This window comes from Eretmochelys imbricata, chromosome 1 (assembly GCF_965152235.1).
Source record: "Eretmochelys imbricata isolate rEreImb1 chromosome 1, rEreImb1.hap1, whole genome shotgun sequence".
Taxonomy (NCBI): domain Eukaryota; kingdom Metazoa; phylum Chordata; order Testudines; family Cheloniidae; genus Eretmochelys; species Eretmochelys imbricata.
The window spans coordinates 336,241,260-336,259,323 of record NC_135572.1 but is presented as its reverse complement, the minus strand read 5'-3'; the positions used below and the strand labels follow the sequence as shown (position 1 = coordinate 336,259,323).

The 18,064-nt window shown below is 42.8% G+C and overlaps 1 protein-coding gene and 1 long non-coding RNA gene across 4 annotated transcripts in view; both read right to left on the bottom strand.

Annotated features, from left to right (window-relative positions):
- Window positions 1-16,769, bottom strand: part of RSBN1L (round spermatid basic protein 1 like) — a 95,111-nt gene extending 78,342 nt beyond the window's left edge. For all 3 annotated transcript variants that reach the window (XM_077836048.1, XM_077836057.1, XM_077836066.1), the window contains exon 1: window positions 16,176-16,769. In XM_077836048.1, coding sequence (XP_077692174.1) covers window positions 16,176-16,734 — 559 coding nt within the window. In that variant the 5' untranslated portion in view covers window positions 16,735-16,769. The remainder of the gene's footprint in view (window positions 1-16,175) is intronic.
- On the bottom strand, window positions 10,279-15,333 carry LOC144276164 (uncharacterized). The gene is made up of 2 exons (XR_013348192.1): window positions 14,732-15,333; window positions 10,279-12,482 (listed from the first exon to the last, which is right to left on the bottom strand). It is a non-coding gene; the product is annotated as an uncharacterized LOC144276164 (long non-coding RNA).
- Window positions 16,770-18,064: the final 1,295 nt, after the last annotated feature.

Below are 18,064 nucleotides of genomic sequence, written 5' to 3'. Positions count from 1 at the left end.
CGACATCATGAGAAGTGTTCCTTCTCAGGAGGAAGCTGCATTGAAGATGATGAAAGGAACATGTCTGAACATGCAGGATCTTTGGGTTGGTAAACTTTTTTATTTCATACTTCTTTCTTAAGGACTGCCTGTCTTCCTTCTGGACTATTCTTGAATTCTCATGTTTGAGCAAAAAATATAGTTGCTACTGTATGGTACTAGCATTTTAGATGCAGTGTGATAAAAAATAAATAGCTGAAATAGGCAGATCTTCCTTTTACAGTTTCACCTTTAAAGTAGTACCCAGTGTCAGTGAATGCAATGGAGTAATACTAAATGAGCAGTGTGGCAATAATAATTAAATAACTGCATTGACTTATTTTGTTTAGGAGAATCCATCCTCAACATTCAGGATTCTGAAGACTATCCACCTTTAAGATCACCATCATTTTCTATAGTTTCAGAGTTATCTGCCAATGATAGCGTTTCAGTCACATCATGTATGTCACATAGCCACAGTATATCACCTGTAGCAAAGAGAAAAAAAAAAAAATCTCCATCATCCAGAAACCATAGGTAAGTTTTTGATAAGAACCAGCAGATTACAAAAACAGAGGTAATTGATGAAAAAATTGCCCAGTTTGTTTATGCAACGAACTCTCCTTTCCGTATAATTAAGAACCCACACTTTATTAACATGGTTCAGTCATTAAGACCAGGATACAGTCCACCCAACAGTGCAGGTGTCACAGGCAAACTGCTGGATAAAGTGTATGAAAGAGAAATTGAGCAGTGCGCAACAGGTCTAGACGGTGAAATTATTAACCTGAGTCTTGATGGGTGGAGCAATGTCCACAATGATCCTGCTGTATTTGCTTGTGTGGCAACAGAAGAAGGAAATGTCTTCCTTCCAGAAACAATTGATACATCAGGAAATGCACACAGAGCAGAATACTTACAAGCAGCAGCAGTAAAAGCTATAACAAAGTGTGGAAAAAAAATTTAAAATGTCTAGTACGCAGGCTGGTCACAGACAATGCTGCAAATGTATCCAAGATGAGAAGAAATGTAGAAGAGAGTCCCAAGCTAACAACATACAGTTGTAGAGCTCAATTGATGCACCTCCTAGCCAAAGACTTCAGTGTTCCAGAAATAAAAGTTAAAATGTTGTTGAAATTGCAAAATACTTCCATAACAACTACTTTGCAGCAGCTGCTCTGAAAAAAAGTGGGAGGAACCAAGCTAACTCTCCCACAAGACATGTGATGGAACTCAGTCGTGGACTGTTTTGAGCACTGTATCAAAAACTGGCCTAATCTGATGACGGTTTGTGAACAAAATCGTGAAAAAAAGATGGCACTGTCACAGCCCAAGTTCTCAACATTGGGATTAAGAGAAATGTTGAACACATGCCGAGTACCCTGAAGCCTATTTCTGTAGCCTTGAACAAAACGCAGAGAAATAGCTGTTTATTTGCTGACACAGTTGAAATTTGGAAGGAACTGAGTGAGATCTTAAAAAGAAAAATATGCAATGACAGAGTTGAATTACAAGCATTAAAAAAACGAATGGGACAAGCATGGTCTCCAGCTCCTTTTCTTGCAAATATTCTCAATACTCTGTACCAGGGTCAAACCTTAACTGCTGAAGCAGGGGAGTTGGCTGTGACATGGGCATCCAGCAATCATCCCTCCATAATGCCAAATTTAATAAACTTCAGAACTAAAGGGCGAACCATTCAAGAAATAAGTTTGCTGGGGATGTTTTAAAGAAAGTCACACCAGTGAACTGGTGGAAGTCATTTAAGCACTTGGATTCAGAGACTGTTCAAGGGATAATCTCACTTAACAGCAGTAGCTTCTTCTGCCGGTGTAGAAAGAATATTTTCTTTCTTTGGACTAATTCATTCTAAATTGAGAAACCGTTTGGGACCTGAAAAAGCAGGAAAGCTTTTTTCTTTTACAGATTAAGAACCCACACTTTACAGGAACAAACAGGAAAATGGTGAAGATGACTGAGTTAGCTGCAGAAGCCAGTATTTTAAGTTTCTCGTGTTGACCTGACTGACGTAGTCAAATTTAATTTGTTTTTTTTAAAATATATTTCATTTAACTATTTTAGTTAACAATTTTAACAAAAACAAACCTGATTTTAAAAATCTTGAATGTTTAACTAAATTCAAAAATGCATATGCTTGTTTTGTTAAAATATTGTATGTTTGCTGTTGAAGAAAAAAAAATCCAGAATACATAAGGTTGTTGTTATAGTTAAATAAAACAATTTAAATGTCTGTCTTGTGATGTTCTCCTCCTAATACAACATGGCAAGAAAATCCTCCAAATATTAATGATTATCCTGTTGAACTGGAGACTGTTCACATCCCAATGACTTCATAAATATCTGCTTCAGTTACCTTTGGTAAATGAAATAACCAAACAATTATTCATTTTCTGATATAGTTGTAAAAGCTAATCTGAAAAGTTTTCAAAATAAATCGCTTTATAAATGTATAGTGTGCATCTTCTAAAAATGAAACCTACATCTGAGTTGCGAAGAATATGTATTAAGGTTATAACAGCCAACAAGAATGCACTTTTATGTAGCAATCCAAGATTAAATAGAGTCTTCTTGACTAGTGTTTTAAATCAATTTGATTTAAATCAAATCCACCCTGAACCTAACCATACTTAAAAGACCATCATGGTGAATTACACCTGAAAGACAGCACGGTTGCTGAAAACCTAGTATGTTTATTGACTACCATCACCTAGCAAGCAGGAAATACCATCTGCTGCTTTCAAGTAGTCTAACTATAGCCCCATGTAGAGCATATTGTCAAATCAAGGCGACAGACTGATTACTGTGGCATGGTCTAGATTTCTAAGGAATACGTTGTAGATGCCTAACCAGGCAGAGAGAAAAAACCGAGCACCCTCACAGTAAGGGCTGGTGAAGAAAAGATAGAGGTCATCCCCCGATTGGTAGCCCTATCAACCAAAATAGTCTTGCAGTCTTCCACAGTGGCCTCGCATACATGAGGATCAGGAAAGATGAAGCCTCATGGAACTGTACAACAGGCACTTGAGAGCCAGTAAGCAATAGGCCCAAGCCTCTGAGAACAATGAAAATCATATGACCCACACTGGATGGGTCCACAAGCAAATCAACAGAATCTAAAGTCAACAGTATCAAAGGCAGCTGACAAATATTAATAAAATTAAACACGGCTACCTGACCAGCATCCTTTGCTAGAATGAAGTCAACCACAGAGACCAGAGCAATCTCAATGCTATGCCCAGTCCAAAACACAAAATGAAAAGAATCAAGGATATCCAAGGATTCCAAATGGCATGGAGGTACAATTTTCTCAAGTTTCTCCTTCTCAACAACAAAAAAAAGTGGATTAGAAGCAGGGCAATAGCTGGTGACTTTGTCAAGCAATATATTGAATAAGGGCTGATCACAATGTAAAGTACATTTCTACACTGAAAAGAGACCTCCAAAAAAGAAAAAAAATAAATAAAATAAAAAAAATAAAAAAAGACAGAACAGGCTGCCTGGCTGGAAGCCAGTACTGCTTCGTAAGATTGTCTCTTGAGTAGCCAGTCATTGAGATACAGGAAGACTAAAATCTCCTCTCGATGAAGGTAAGCAGCTACTATCACTAGAACCTTTGAGAATACTCAGTATTGAAAGTGATCCTGGCCCATGGTAAATCTAACTTGTTTCCTGGGGGGTGGAGAGGGGAAGAGTACGCGGATAATTGGGGCCCTGTAAGTTAAGGGTGAAAACCAATCTCTTCTAGAGGAGGAATTATAGCTTCCACAGTCACCGCCTTGAACTTCTGAGATTTTACAAATTTATTCGTTTGTCTTAGATCTAAGATGAGTCATCTACCATCCTTCTTTGCAGCAAGAAAATACTTTAATAAAACCCCTACCCTCTCTGAAGAGATGGAACTGGCTCTATTGCTCCTAAGCAAAGGACAGTGTGCCCTTCTTGATCATGAGAGGGACCCCGAAGAGGGAAGAAAGAGAGGGACATAAAGTGGATGGTGTAGCCCGATGTTATCCGCCTCTATGACTTGTCTGTTGTAATTCGCCACTAAGCCTGTTGGAAACGGGAAAGGCACTCTCCAAAGGCGAGGAGGTGGGTGAATGGTTGCAGCATGTCAGTTAGAGGCGCATAAAGAATCAAACCCCCAACAAACCATCAAACTTGTTTCAATGATGACTGGGCGAGTTGCGCTCTCTCTCTAGAATGTGTGTCTCTTTCCAGCGGGTTCAGTGGCTATGAAATCCAGACAACTAGGCAGGGTATGACCTCTGGGCAATTTGAGACCTACTAAATCTCTTTTTGTTCGTAGGAAAGTATATACCCAGAGATCTTAACATTGCCCGGGAGTCAGTGTATGCAGGAACTTATCCATGGTTCATGAGTAAGGCTGTGAGTCTGTCACAGAGGTCACGGATTCCGTGACTTTTTTTGACTTTTGCAGCGGCTGGTGCTGGCTCAGGGCCTGCCTGAGTCGGGCAGCCACTGGACCAGTAGTAGCAGTTTGCGTGTGTGCTAGGGGGCTCATGGCTAGGGGCAGGGGGTTGGAGGGTGCCTATTTTTAAGAAGGGGGAAACAAGAAGTCTGTTAGTTTAAAATCAGATGCATGCAAGGTCTTAGAACAAATTTTGAAAGAGAAAGTAGTTAAGGACAGAGGTAAAAGGTAATTGGGATAAAATACAACACGGTCTTACAAAAAGTAGATTGTGCCAGACCAACCTGATCTTTCTTTGAGAAGATATCATTTAAAAAAACAGCCAACGGAAATGCAGTGGATCTAATCTACCTGGATTTCAGTAAGGCATCTGATACAGTTCCACATGGGAAATTATTAGTTAAATTGGAGAAGATGGGAAAATTATTCTTGGATAGAGATTACTACTCCCTACCCCAATTTACTCCTTTTAAAGATGTTTGATTTGACTTCCACCTTGGATGTAGTAATTTCTACTTCCATATCCTCATTTCCATCAGCCACCCTGGCACTACTCCTAAACTCATTACCCTTTTTAAAAACTGAGGCTAAGTATTTGTTTAGGTGTTGGCCATGCCTAGATTATCTTTAATCTCCACCCCATCCTCAGTGCTTAGCAGTCAGACTTCTTTTCTTGTTTTCTTTTTATTTATATGGCTATAGAACCTTTTACTATGGTTTATAAATTTCTTTCAAGGTCCAACTTCTGAAGTTAAAAAAAGAAAAGAAATTGCACAAGGAGAACACGTGAATCTACCCATCTATTATAGGTACCTATATGGCCCCAATCCCCTCAATCTTCTTAGTGCCATACAATCCTTAAAGCATTTATCCTCTCAATACCCCTGTGGGGTAGAGATGGGAAACTGAGGCAGAAACTAAGTCATTTGTCCAGTTTCAGACAAGAAGTCTGAGGCAGAGCAAGGAATTGAACCTGGGTGTCACGGTGCAGACTAGCACTTTAATTACTGGACCAATCGTTCCTCGGGGGACTGGAGGGGACACTAATAGGGACTATTTTTGCACATTTCAAAAAAAGTTTTGTAAAATGTGGCATATTCAAGATGCACAAACACCATGGCTATAGACGTTTGGGAGGAGCTGCATAATACACTTGCACATTCACCACTTTTGAAGAATGCAGGAGTTTCAAATTCATGTTGATACAGGCTTTACTATATTTAACATTCTCTTTTATATAATATCTAAACACTACACCTACCACTTAAATGCAATCAACTCAAACAAGAAATGACTGTTTAACAGTATACTCTGCTGTTAGATCAACACAAAGAATCCCATTACAAGGAAATCTTCCTTCCCATCCCCACCCCAAGATACAAACCAAGCAATATCTACTGAATTAACTCAGAATGAAATAAGAAATGCATAGTCCCTCTCCAAATCATTTTATTTCAAGGGGTGGGGGAGAGGGAAGGGAAGAGATGGGTGTGGACATTGTTTTGTTTGGTTTTTTTAAGACAGGGAATGGGTAATTCTCATTTATATCATAAACTTTAGAATTTACTAATACTGGAAAGTATGGTAATTATCTACTAACCAGATATCTTGCTGGTATCAGCAATTTTCTAATTTTGTCTCTCAGCAACGTAAAATCTGAGGGAAGGACAACCCTGTTCAGAATTACGTAATTTAGCCCAAGGTCTATTGGGGGCTTTCTATACATATAGTGTTTTAAAAGGAATGATCATAAAACAAGCCAGTCTGATTGGAAGATTATTCCCAGTCTTGGAAGCATAATACATGCAAAACAAATGGTAGCAGCAACATTTTAAATATAGTATCCCATAGCCTATGAAGACGCAAGAGAGGTTTAACCGGTCTGGAAGCAACAAGCTTTAGGACCTTGTAGCACGTCAGAAGGCTGTAGCTGCTTTGCATTAATTTTCCAGATGGTAACCCACATCAGTAGTCAATCACAGATTAATTTTAAGTGTTCTTCCTCTGCCTCCTCCCTTTGATTTAAGGAGAATTGTCATAAGGCAAAATATTTACAAATTACTGTTAAAGGATAGTCAATCTTGTTAACACCAAGTGTGTTACACTTAGGAAAAAATTAAGAAGAGTGAATGTAGAATATTGGTCTGAATCTGCCCCTCCTCATTTTACTACTAATATTTTTTAAAAGTGAAATTTCAAGTATCCATTTGAGATCCATTTGTTTGGTTATGTAGATACAGAGGAATGTTTAACAGTTTAAGAACACTACTTCATAGGCTGTGACACACCTACATATGTGAAGTGCAGGCAAATACACAAGAGCAGGCCCCCAAGACTTGTGTGCAAACAAAACAGCATTTTTGGAATACAGAAAGTTATTTTCTTCTTATTCAAACAGATTTGGCTAGTGTCCCTTTAAGCAGGGAAGAAAAGAACTTGGAATTGGAAACATTATTCCAGAAATCTCCTTGCCAGTGGAGAGAAGGAAATTTTCCCTTGTGAATGGTAAAGAAGAAAGACTCCCTTAAATTCTTCAGAAATGTAAGTTTTCATCTAAAAAGATATAAGGGTCTACTCTTCATGGTTCCAAAGAAGGCCTTCTAAACATATACAAATGCAGTTTTTGTTTTCTGAATATGCAGGAAACAGCCTGAAGAGAGAGATGAATTTACAAATTTAAGGCCCCAAACCCAGCCTGAGCACTAGGGAGTTCTGCCAGGGATTGGAAGAGGAGGAAAACAGGACATTGCATCAGTACAGCAAACAAGGCCATCAACTCCAGTTTTAGGGCTAAGGACTATGCCACTTGTGTCCTAACTACATGCAGAAGAATGGTCAGTTATTCTGTACAGCAGCAATCAACCTCAGCCAAAGTTTCTGCAGCACAATAGCATGCAGAGCTGGATTCTAGTGTGCATCTCTATATATGCTCACCATGTCCTGTCCCCTCACATCTTGCTCCACAAAACAAAACCTGTAAGAATATTCTGTGGGAACAAAATAGGAACAGGATTTGGCCTCAAGAGAAGTATATACTCCCTCAATTCTTCTCAGCAAGTGAAGATTCTCTCAGTTTTAGTTTTATATTTCAAAACTAAACTTCTGTATGTCTGGAACTTCCAAGATAATTCCACCATCTCCCAGACTGCCCTCATACTTCATGTGCACTTAATTGTTCACTACTGCTCAATCTAATGAGATACTGGATGACTTGTAAGAAAGCTGATCAGAAGCTTCCGGAAAGTTAATGATAGCTGAGAAAGTTCCTTCTATGTTCTGAAAGTGAAATAAGACTACCAATTTCTACTTCACTGAAGAAAGAAAAGGGGATTGAGGAAATGTTCACATGAAGCATCATACAGAATATGAAGGAAATGAAAGCAAACCAAATGAAGAGAAAGGGTTAAATTAAAAAAAAAAAAAAAGGAGGCAAGCTCTCAATTCCACTACATGTGAAAAAGATAAAAATATATTTTCCTGAAGTCAGTGGGGAAGTCTGAACGCCAAGCAGGATCCACAGCAGATGTAAAGTGAAGTAATACAACTCTGGCAATTTCCATTTTTCTATTTCTGTTGGAGAAGCCCACTAAAAAAGTTAAGCCTACCAAAAATTCTGAGAGAGCTGGAACAGCAGAAGTAAGGAATGAACTACTGCCGCATGACCAAGGAAGTGTTGAGGAAGGACTCCACCTACCCTGGCAGGACAGCAGAAGCAGACAGACAGTCTCTTTCCACTACAAAAACAGAGTTGGTTCTTGAATTAGGATCCATTACAAAACAGCAGGTAAATAGTTTCCTTATAACGCTTTGCCAATTTGTAGCAAAAAAGAAAAATTACCTCACTGTACTCCCTTAACAGTGATTTAGTACCTTCACTATAATTCTGAACAGTAACCTATCCTATCAAAATTTCTCTTATTAGAAATTTAGGTAATGTCAGCCCTGTCATGCTTAATTAAGGCAACAGAGGGCTGGTAGAACCCTAAACTTTAATTTAAAACATTATTTTCTAGCTCTTTTCCTCAAAGACTGACAGAATGTAACCCAGCCATTAAGAGGGGCACTATTGGAATTTTTTTCTTCATAAAGAGACTTCAGAGCTTTGTAAATGAGAGCTTCACATGTTGAGAACCAAGAGGCCACCTAAAACTTGTTGGAGGTTCTTCCCTCCTGTGGGCTTAAAGAAAACTTTACAAAAAAATCCAACCCCTCATAGCATGCACACATAGTGCACATACTGCCAGAGGCCTGGTCATCCTGTGTATTTTATAGTTCTGTTGCTGCTCCTTGGCTTTGCTCTGGCATGGAGATTTGTCCTAGGAGTAACCCATTTCCTTCATTTACTAAACCTTAGCATTCCAGTGACCACTGGAGAGATGAGACTGGGTGTGCTCTCTCTCCCCATGGCAAAATTAAATCCAAAGACTTCTTTATGGGACCATGTGGAAGCATGGGGAACTACAACTGCCTCACACCTTGTAATGAGTCTGAGTCACAAAGAGACAACATGGGCATATGCCAGAAGAACAGACCTGAGGGTGGGGACAGGAGGCGAAGACACAGGATATTTTACCTAGGGGATCCTGACTCTAGAGCTGTGGAGTGTGCATAATTAACCAGACAGGTCAGTTCAGCAATGATCAACTGCAGCATGGATAGCCATAGAAAAACTAATTGAATTGAAGTATTTATATCAGAATGGCAACTCATCCACATGGAGCTTGCACCAATGAATTCCAACAAAACTGAGTTAAGTCAGTGAAGTGAAGTGGCTTAATAATTTAGTTAGCAAGATAAGCAGACAGAAGCTCAGGTGTGTGCGGACACAAGGCAGATTGTGCTGGAAAAAGAAAAGTGCAACTTCCTTGTGTGGACAAGTCTCAAAAAAAGGAAGTGTTGATCCACCTCCTTCCTCCACCTCCTTGTTCTCACTTATCTCCCCCTCAAGGCCTACAGACGCAGGGATCCCCTTCCTATGACATTAGGAAATCTGTAGAAGGAAAGGGAGCCTCTTGGAGGGTAAAGAAATCATTTTCTTTTCTGTGGATTTAAGAACCACCCCACACACACTAGGTTCATCAGCCAACACACACCCCCCCAGCCAGAAGCTGCTCCCTCAACGTACGCCTACACTACAATGAAAAACCTGCAGCTGGCCCATATCGGCTGACTCAGTCTGCAACACTGTTCCATTGCAGTGTAGACTTCTGGGCTCAGGCTAGAGCCCAGGCTCTAGGATCCTGCAAGGCAGGAGGGTCGTAGAGCTCAGGCTGAAGTCTGAATATGTAAACACTAGAAGATGTAAACCAATCTGTGTATTTAAGTGCCTTTCAGATGCTTCCTTTTATGGTGGGTAAAAATTAGCTTTCAATCTAAAGTGTCATCTTAATGTTAATCATTTAAAACCACCATTCATAAATTCTCACATTTCAGAGAAGGTACCAGTGGGCCTCTAATGTTAACTTGCCCAAAAAACAAACTGTGCATTTCACATTTTCAGAATGAGTATTTGTATTATGCTAGCTTAAACCTGAAATGCTAGGTCTTTAAGCTATGGTGTTAATCATCACCAGGCAATTTACAAAGGCAGTTAGGGTCAACAGTTTGAACTACCTGGTGCATCTGACAGCATACTAACAAGACACGAGTACTCACACACAACGAAAGTTTTTGGTCATTGCTTTGCTTTTGCAAGGCAATCAGGTATCAGAAGGAAAAAAGTGTTTTATGCATTTCACCTGCTGTTTTTGAAGAGTTCAGATACCATTTTCTACTCTAAGGTTAAAAGAATTCAAAAAGGACAAAACAAATACACTCCCACTTTTATTCACCCTAGTAACCCACCAAATAGGTTAGTGTAACATAATATGGTCAGTGCTAGTAGAACAGAAGACCAGGACTCATTTTACATTCTCATTTTATAGTCCCTTACTCTGCTGCCTCGAATATCTCCAATTTTATGTGACAGTCTTGAACAAACTAATATGCAATTTAACAGTTCTTTCAATACGAGGATCTCAAAGAGGTTCACCAAAAAAAAATAAAATAAATAAATAACTAAAAAAAACAAACAAACAATCAATGAATTAAGCCTCATATCTCAAGGTGCTGAGGAAATATTACTCCCATTTCAAGAATGAGGAAACAGAGAGATTAAAAGATTTGCCCAAGATAACAAAGTCTCTTGTATATCGGTATATAGAATCTAAATCTCCCAATTCCCAGACCTGTGATTTAGCCACATCACAATCCATCTCCTTAAAATACACTCTTTTGCTGCATATTCACATTGTCAGTCTTGTTATTACTGACCAAGACTTGTTAATAATGACCTTTGTGTTTGGAAATTGATATGCTTATATAGTGACACACACAGCTTATATATATAAATAATGCAGGGCCAGTATATCTTAAATATGTAAATCGTTTAAAATGTTTAACAGCTATAATCAGTATCACTAATACTGTGATTATTACAGGCCCCAGCTGCCTTAAAAAACAAAGAAATATCCAAAGTGTAGAACCATATCACACCACTTACTGTCACCTTGTGATCTGCTCTTCCTACCTCTTAAGGATGAAATGGAGGGAGTGTGAAGGGAAATTCAATGAGAACTAATGTATGTCACTTGCACAGTAAGCAAACATTTCATATGATAGGTTACCAAAACAAATAAAATTTAAAAAAATGCACTAACAGCAGCCAGGGTCACAGGGAAACAGAAAGAGGTAGAAAGTTGTCTCTTCTCTAATACACAACATTCAGAAGAAAAGGTAGGCTGCTTTTCTTAACTGTAGAAGGAAATCTACCGTAAATCTGAATAAAGCTACAGAAAAACGCATATGCCTTCTGAAGGTAACCTTTTCTGCTACAGATCTCAATTTTTTTAAATGAAAGGCAGTTGCATCGTTTTGACATCTTGTTTATGTTTGATAGCATGGCATTCTGCTGAAGAATCCTGTGCTCTTTAGCTACTACAAGATTTTCTGAATGAGAATCAAGTCATGCTTGGTCATGGAATTTGATCTAAAATTTTACCTCTATACCTGTTATATTGCTTTAGGATGATGGTAAGTTTTCAGTTTTGTTCAGAAGAAACTGAGGATGGTCATTGTATGCTTTTACACAGCAACGGATTACTTAGCACAGGGTACATGACATAACTCTCATCCTGGGATTCTGCACCAAAAAAAAATGTCTGTGCATAGTATTCTAAAGTTCTGCAAAATTATGCATATTTTATTTATCAAAGTAACACTATATAATCATACCAGTTTCACTTATTTTGGTAGTTTATTTCAAAATACGTGTCACCAACTATATCTGTAACAAAAACAAAAAACAATATTTCCCCCAGAGTAGAGAATTAAATAAACTCCTATGACAACCCAGTTTCTGTTCCTCTACCCCCTCTCCCACCAGAGCCCAGCTGCTGGCCCTGCCGAGCCCAGACACCTGTGACCCCCTCCCCCACAGAGCCCAGCTGGGGGGGGCATCTTCCGGAGCCCAGGAATCCAGAGGGAGAAAACCTGGGTCCCAGGCTTGTGCAGAGTTTCCTGCAAGCCACCTTCTTCCTTCAGAGTCTGCTGGGAACTGCAGCTCCTCAGAACCTTCAGCTCCTCCTGCCCCTCCCCCACAGCAGTATCATTTATTTGGGGGTTGGGAAAACTGGACTCTCCAGTGGCCCCTAGTGGCAGCCAGCAGCTCTGCAGCACCAATTCTGTGCGGGGGAAAAGGAAATTCCGCATTGCGCAGTGGCACAGATTTCCCACAGAAGTACATACTCAGATTGTGTGGAATCTAAGCTCTTCTTTAAAAAAGGTTCTCATTCTCATGGTTGCAGAGAACCTCCCAAAGGATAAACAGAGTTTAAATCAAAGTTATGATGTTCAAGTGTCAACATTAAAGACGATCATGGTGATGGCACTGCCAAGCCAACATAAACCAATCATTCTGGTGGACGGAACAGGTTAGGAGGGAGAAAAGCCCTCAAGGAGCAGGAACTGGGAGCTGCTGCAGAAAAGAAAATACAGAAATAAGAGTTTAGATACTACATAAATACTCTATTGTCCCACTGATCTCTGTGGGAATTACCTACTATCATTAGTGTCATTGTGGAAGGAGGGAAGTATGCCATTTTGAATTTATACCTGGTCTCTCAGACCATAATAAAACATGGGATTTGTCCCTCTCATCCAAATGAGCTTCACATCCTTAGTCTACAAGATTTAATTTCCTTTGCATTACTCAGGAAGAAAAGGTTCCTCAGTAATGAGCCCACTTACCAAAAGGAAGATACCCAGTAAGTGAACAAAAATCATCAGTCCTGACTGATTAAAGATCTAAGTACAATCATTTGAAACACAAGGAGAACCCCCCCACACACACTTTCTTTCTCCCCTCCAAATCATTATTTATTCTCTAACCACCATACAACAAAAAATTAGGACTATGGAGATGCCACTGTCAGACAGGGGAGAATGATTTGCAAAGACAACTTTTCTTGACAATTGCGACAAGGCAAAGAGTTTCTTCACATTCCCCTAAACTCATGCCAATTATAAATACATTTCAGAAGCAAGTCTTCCAATCTTTAAGACATTTAGATCTTTAGTATTACACTAAATTACATTAATAATATTTTTATAAAAACAAAGCCCCAATACTCTATTTGTCGGTTTCTCAGCCAGCTGCTATTTCTCATTTCAGCAACACAATGGCTGAAGGCAGAGTTCAGTACCATTAACAAAAAGACTGGCTGATACACAGACCTGTTTAAAAAAATGCTATTTCCCTGCCAATTCAGGATTATTCCCTAAGGTACATTTACTAGTCAGTGCCTTTTCCAACCTAATTTTAAGCGTCTAAAAACAGGACCATCACAGTGTGTCTCGGAAGACTGTTTCTGCAGCCTGCTATGTATGTCAGGAATTTATTATATACAGCAGTGGTTCTCAACTAGAGGTACGCATACCCTTGAGGGTACATAGAGGTCTTCCAGGGCGTACGTCAACTCATCTAGCTATTTGCTAGTTTTATAATAGGCTACATAAGAAGCGTTAGCCAAGTCAATACAAACTAAAATTTCATACAATGGCTTGTTTATACTGCTCTATGTACACTATACACTAAAATGTAAGTACAATATTTATATTCCAATTGATTTTATAATTATATGCTAAAAATGTAATCAATTTTTTAGTAATAGAGTGCTGTGATACTTTTGTATTTTTATGTCTGATTTTATAAGCAAGTAGTTTTTAAGTGAGATGAAACCTAAGACAAATCAGACTCCTGAAAGGGTACAGTAGTCTGGAAATGTTGGGAACCACTAGTATACAGGTCACATTTTTCCTTTTTAAAATTTAGTTTCATGATTCCTAGTTAGACTAGCAATTTGCTATGACACACAGAAAACTCAAAACTTGTAAAGCATGGTAGACATCCCACCAGGCGGTGTTTATCCCCATCCTTAAAACACCAAAATCAGGGCTTGAAGAATATACCTCTGCCACTATGTCATTCCCCCTCAGTCTCTTCTGGGATCTCCTCTCCCTTGAATAATTCCAGTACGTACCTCTGTTAAGACTCAGAGCTTTCCTCAAGCAAAATGTGAAATTTATTGTTTCAATTCTGCCAGCCATGTTCTGAATACTAACAATGAAAAAGTGACCAACCTTGTAAATTTCATGATGCTGCTCATCATTTTCCCAGCAGTAAAAGCAGGGGAACTGTCTGGCTGCAGATTCAGGATGATGACACTGCTTCAGCTTATATTAATTCACATTTAGAAAGTTATAATTATAGCCAATAGAGCAAGATTGGAGGGGGGAAAAGAAAACCACACAGTGCTATGCAAAATTTATGTATTGTGGCCCTCATTTGCTTTGAAAAGTTTTATCCATTAGGGTGCATGGATTTTTCAAGCAATAATTGAAAGGTTAGGACAAACGTTCACAAGGCTTTACAGCTAAAATCTCAAGTACTTTTGCCTGTCCATATACCATCTCTATTTGTCATTTCCCAGAAAAAAGCTCGTTGTTGTGGCACCTCTAATAAAGAGCCAACCACTATTCTCAAGAGGGCCCAGCTTCACCTGACAATTTTTATCAGACAGTATCTTTTAAAGACTTAGAGACATTTTATCTTGCTATTGTAACAGTGTTTCCACAAATGCATTTATATGTTTGTGACACATTGAGACCATATAATACCACTCTGAACAAACAGAGATTTTTCCAAAACTGCGTAGCTCTTAGTACCCATTTTCCTAGCAGGCAGGAGGACTTCATCCCTATTAGACAGATATATGGAGAATTACCTTTTAAAAAAAAAAAAGAAGTATTTTTGGTAAGACTATGAAGGTATTTTCTTCCCCAAATTAGTCTTAAGTATTTTACTTGTTCAACTAGTGTGTCTCTGGCTTGTCAATTTAAATACCAGAAATGTCCAGTGTTTAAGACCCCAATCCCAAAGACCTACGCACATGCTTAACTTTAAGCTTGTGAATAATATATAGAACTATTCACACCGCTAAGCATGTCCTTAAAGTCTTTACAGAATCACGGTCTAATATCAATGACTAAAGATATTAACAGAAAGAGCCTAATTTTTAAAACAACAGCTGTAAGTTTTAACTAAAATGGCCACTAGCCTAAGATAGTTCTAAGCATCAGAAATTGTTCTTCTCATCGCACATGGGAAGTGAAGCTTGTAGACACGAAAGGTGTGTAATGATTTTGGTCAAATATAAAAAGCCAACACATTATCTACCTCTCCTCCAGAAGAAAGTTCAAGCTCTCTGTAGTTATGTTCACCCACATAATTCAGCCCAAAACACCCGCTCCCAAGTAATTCTCAGAAGTTTTACCCTGATGATCCTCTGGAAAGGATTTTGAAGAGGCATTCAGATGGGGTGTTCAATGGCCACCTTTCTAGAGTCTAGAAGCATGTTGTTCTCTGCCACTGCATGACACAACCCATAAAAAATTAATGGGGGAGGAGGGGGAAGAGAGAGGAAGAGAACCACACCAGGGTCTCACGTCTATTACAGAAAAGCGTTTGCAGCTTACACCTTCTCGGAATATTCATTATTTCCACACCAATGGCAAGAAGAGTTTCATTTGATGAACTGAATCAGACCACTAGCCATCCTTATTTCCCTAATAGGTATGAAAACCCAAGGCCTCTGGCAGCTTCCAGCTGACGCCATCGCTAATTCCACACCCCCTTTTTTGACAGGATCCACCAGACTGAGCTGTTGCTGCCGCCTTCTCTACGAAGCCTACACCAGAGCTCCAAGCCCAAGGTCGGGCTTCCGCTGTCGGGGGTGGCCGCGGGCATACTCCCTTAGAGACACCGCTAACAAGCCAACGTATTGACGGGGGGGAGCGGGGAAGAGAGGCAGCCATTCCGATCAAAGAGTAACTCAACATTACAACCATTTCCTGCTCCCCGCGCAGCAGCTTCAGGGAGACCCACAGCCCGAGAAACCCCCACCTGCCAGCCACGCCCGCCCTCCCTCCCCGCCGCGGTGCAGTCCCCTCCCTGTCCCCCTCCAGGCCCTGCCACATCCCCCCTTGGATTGCTCCCCCACTCCTCCCTCCACAGCCTCCACTGAACCCGGCGGCTTCCCAGGTGTCCCGGCCGGGCAGGTTTGAGGGGTCCCGTCACCCTGCGCCGCGGAGCGCAGCCCCGGGCACCCACCTTTCTGCAACAGCAGCTTCACCTCGCCGTTCTCCTCCCGGCCGGCCGCACTCAGGCCGCCTCCCGCCGCCAGGGCCCCGTGCTTCCTCTTCTCCTTGTCCCGCTTCTCCTTGGGCCTCTTGGGTTTGCTGGTGCTGCCGCTGCCAGCCCCATCGGCGGCCGGGTCCAGGCGATGCCTGTGGTGGCGGTGCTGGTGCTGCGGGTGGGAGGGGGCCGGCAGCAACACGGCGGGCGGCAACAGCTTGCCGTGCAGTTGAGAGGGGAAAGCGAAGCCTCCCCCGCCCCCAGGTGGGCCGGCAGGGAGCGCCGCGAAGCCCCAGGCGGTGGGGCCGCCGTAGCCCGACGCTGGCGGTGGTGGCGGCTGCCTATTACTCCCGCCGCCGCCCCCTTCGCCGTTGACGCGCTTGGGGCCCTTCAAGCCCTTCTCGTCAGCTCCCTTCAGCCTCTTGGCGGCCGGCTGGGGCCCCCGCGAAGCCTTGGCGGCCGGAGGCGGCTTAGCGCCGAACGACTCCTGCTCCGGCGGCGCCGCGCCGCGAACGGGACTGGAAGACTCCGCCATTTTGGGCTCCTGCTTCTATTTACTCTCCGCTCGGATCAACCGATCGCACCGGGAGGGGCGGGGAGCAGGGCGGCGGCGCCATGGCCTCGCCCAATGGGAGGGGGAGGCGCCGGAGAGACAAGGCGCCCAGCCAATCGCAGGGGAGAGGAGCGAGCTCCGAGGCGGATAGGGAAGGCGGGCTCGGGTGAGTGCGCAGTTGGTGGGTGAGGGGTGGCAGGGCTGCTGTCTCGGACAGCTCAGCTGCTCGCGGGGCGGAGACACTTGAAGCGGGAGTCGTCAGGATGGGGAGGCTGAGGGGAGCGAGCGACCGCGCGGCAGCCTGAGGGGCAGGCAGGGCGCGGGAGGTGGCTGGGCCATGGAGCACAGCGGCTCCTCCCTGAGGCAGGGCTGGGGCCCCTAGCGCACCACCGACGCCTGCCTTGGGTGCACCCAGCGTGCACGCAAGTGGTGGGAGGCTGGCGGCAGCGTCCCAGGGCAGGCCGTGCGCAGCAGCATGGGAGGAATATCTCATGGGGGTCAGCACGGGGCGGGGATGAAGAGACTGTTTCAAGGGGGGCAGATTATGCCACTTGAGAGGGGTGCATAGAAACCTGGATCTTCACATGGCCCTGCTCCAGCCGGGGTGCAGCATCGGGGGCCGCTCCACGGAGCTCCCAGAAGCAGCTGCGTGGCCCCACTCCGGCTCCTACGCTCTCTAATGGGTCCCTCCAGCACTCCAATGGGAGCTGCAGGGGTGGTGCCTGCGAACAGGGCAGCATGCAAGCCGCCTGGCTGCGCCTCTGTATAGGAGCCGGAGAAGGGACATGCCGCTGCTTGCGGGAGCTGCTTGGGGTAAGCGCTGAGGCCAAGCGCCTCTCCCCACACTCCAACCCCCGGCCCCAGCTCTGATCCCCCGCCCAACCTCCGAACCCCTCGATCCCAGCCCACAGCATCCTCCTGCATCCCAAACCCCTTAACCCCAGCCCCACTACAGAGCCCGTGCCTCCAGCTGGAGCCCACACCCCTTCCTGCACCCCAACCCCCTGCCCCAGCCCTGATCCCCCTCCTGCCCTCTGAACCCCTCCGTCCCAGCCTGGAGCATTCTCCTGCACCCCAAGCCCCTCATCCCCAGCCCCACCCCAGAGCCTGCATCCCCAGCCAGAGCCCTCACCCCCCCACACACACCCCACTCCCCCACCCCAGCCCGGAGCCCCCTCCAGTACCATGAACTCCTCATTTCTGGCCCCACCCCAGAGCCTACACCCCCTCCCATACCCCAACCCCAATTTTGTGAGCATTCATGGCCCACCATACAATTTCCATTCCAAGATGTGGCCCTTGGGCCAAAAAG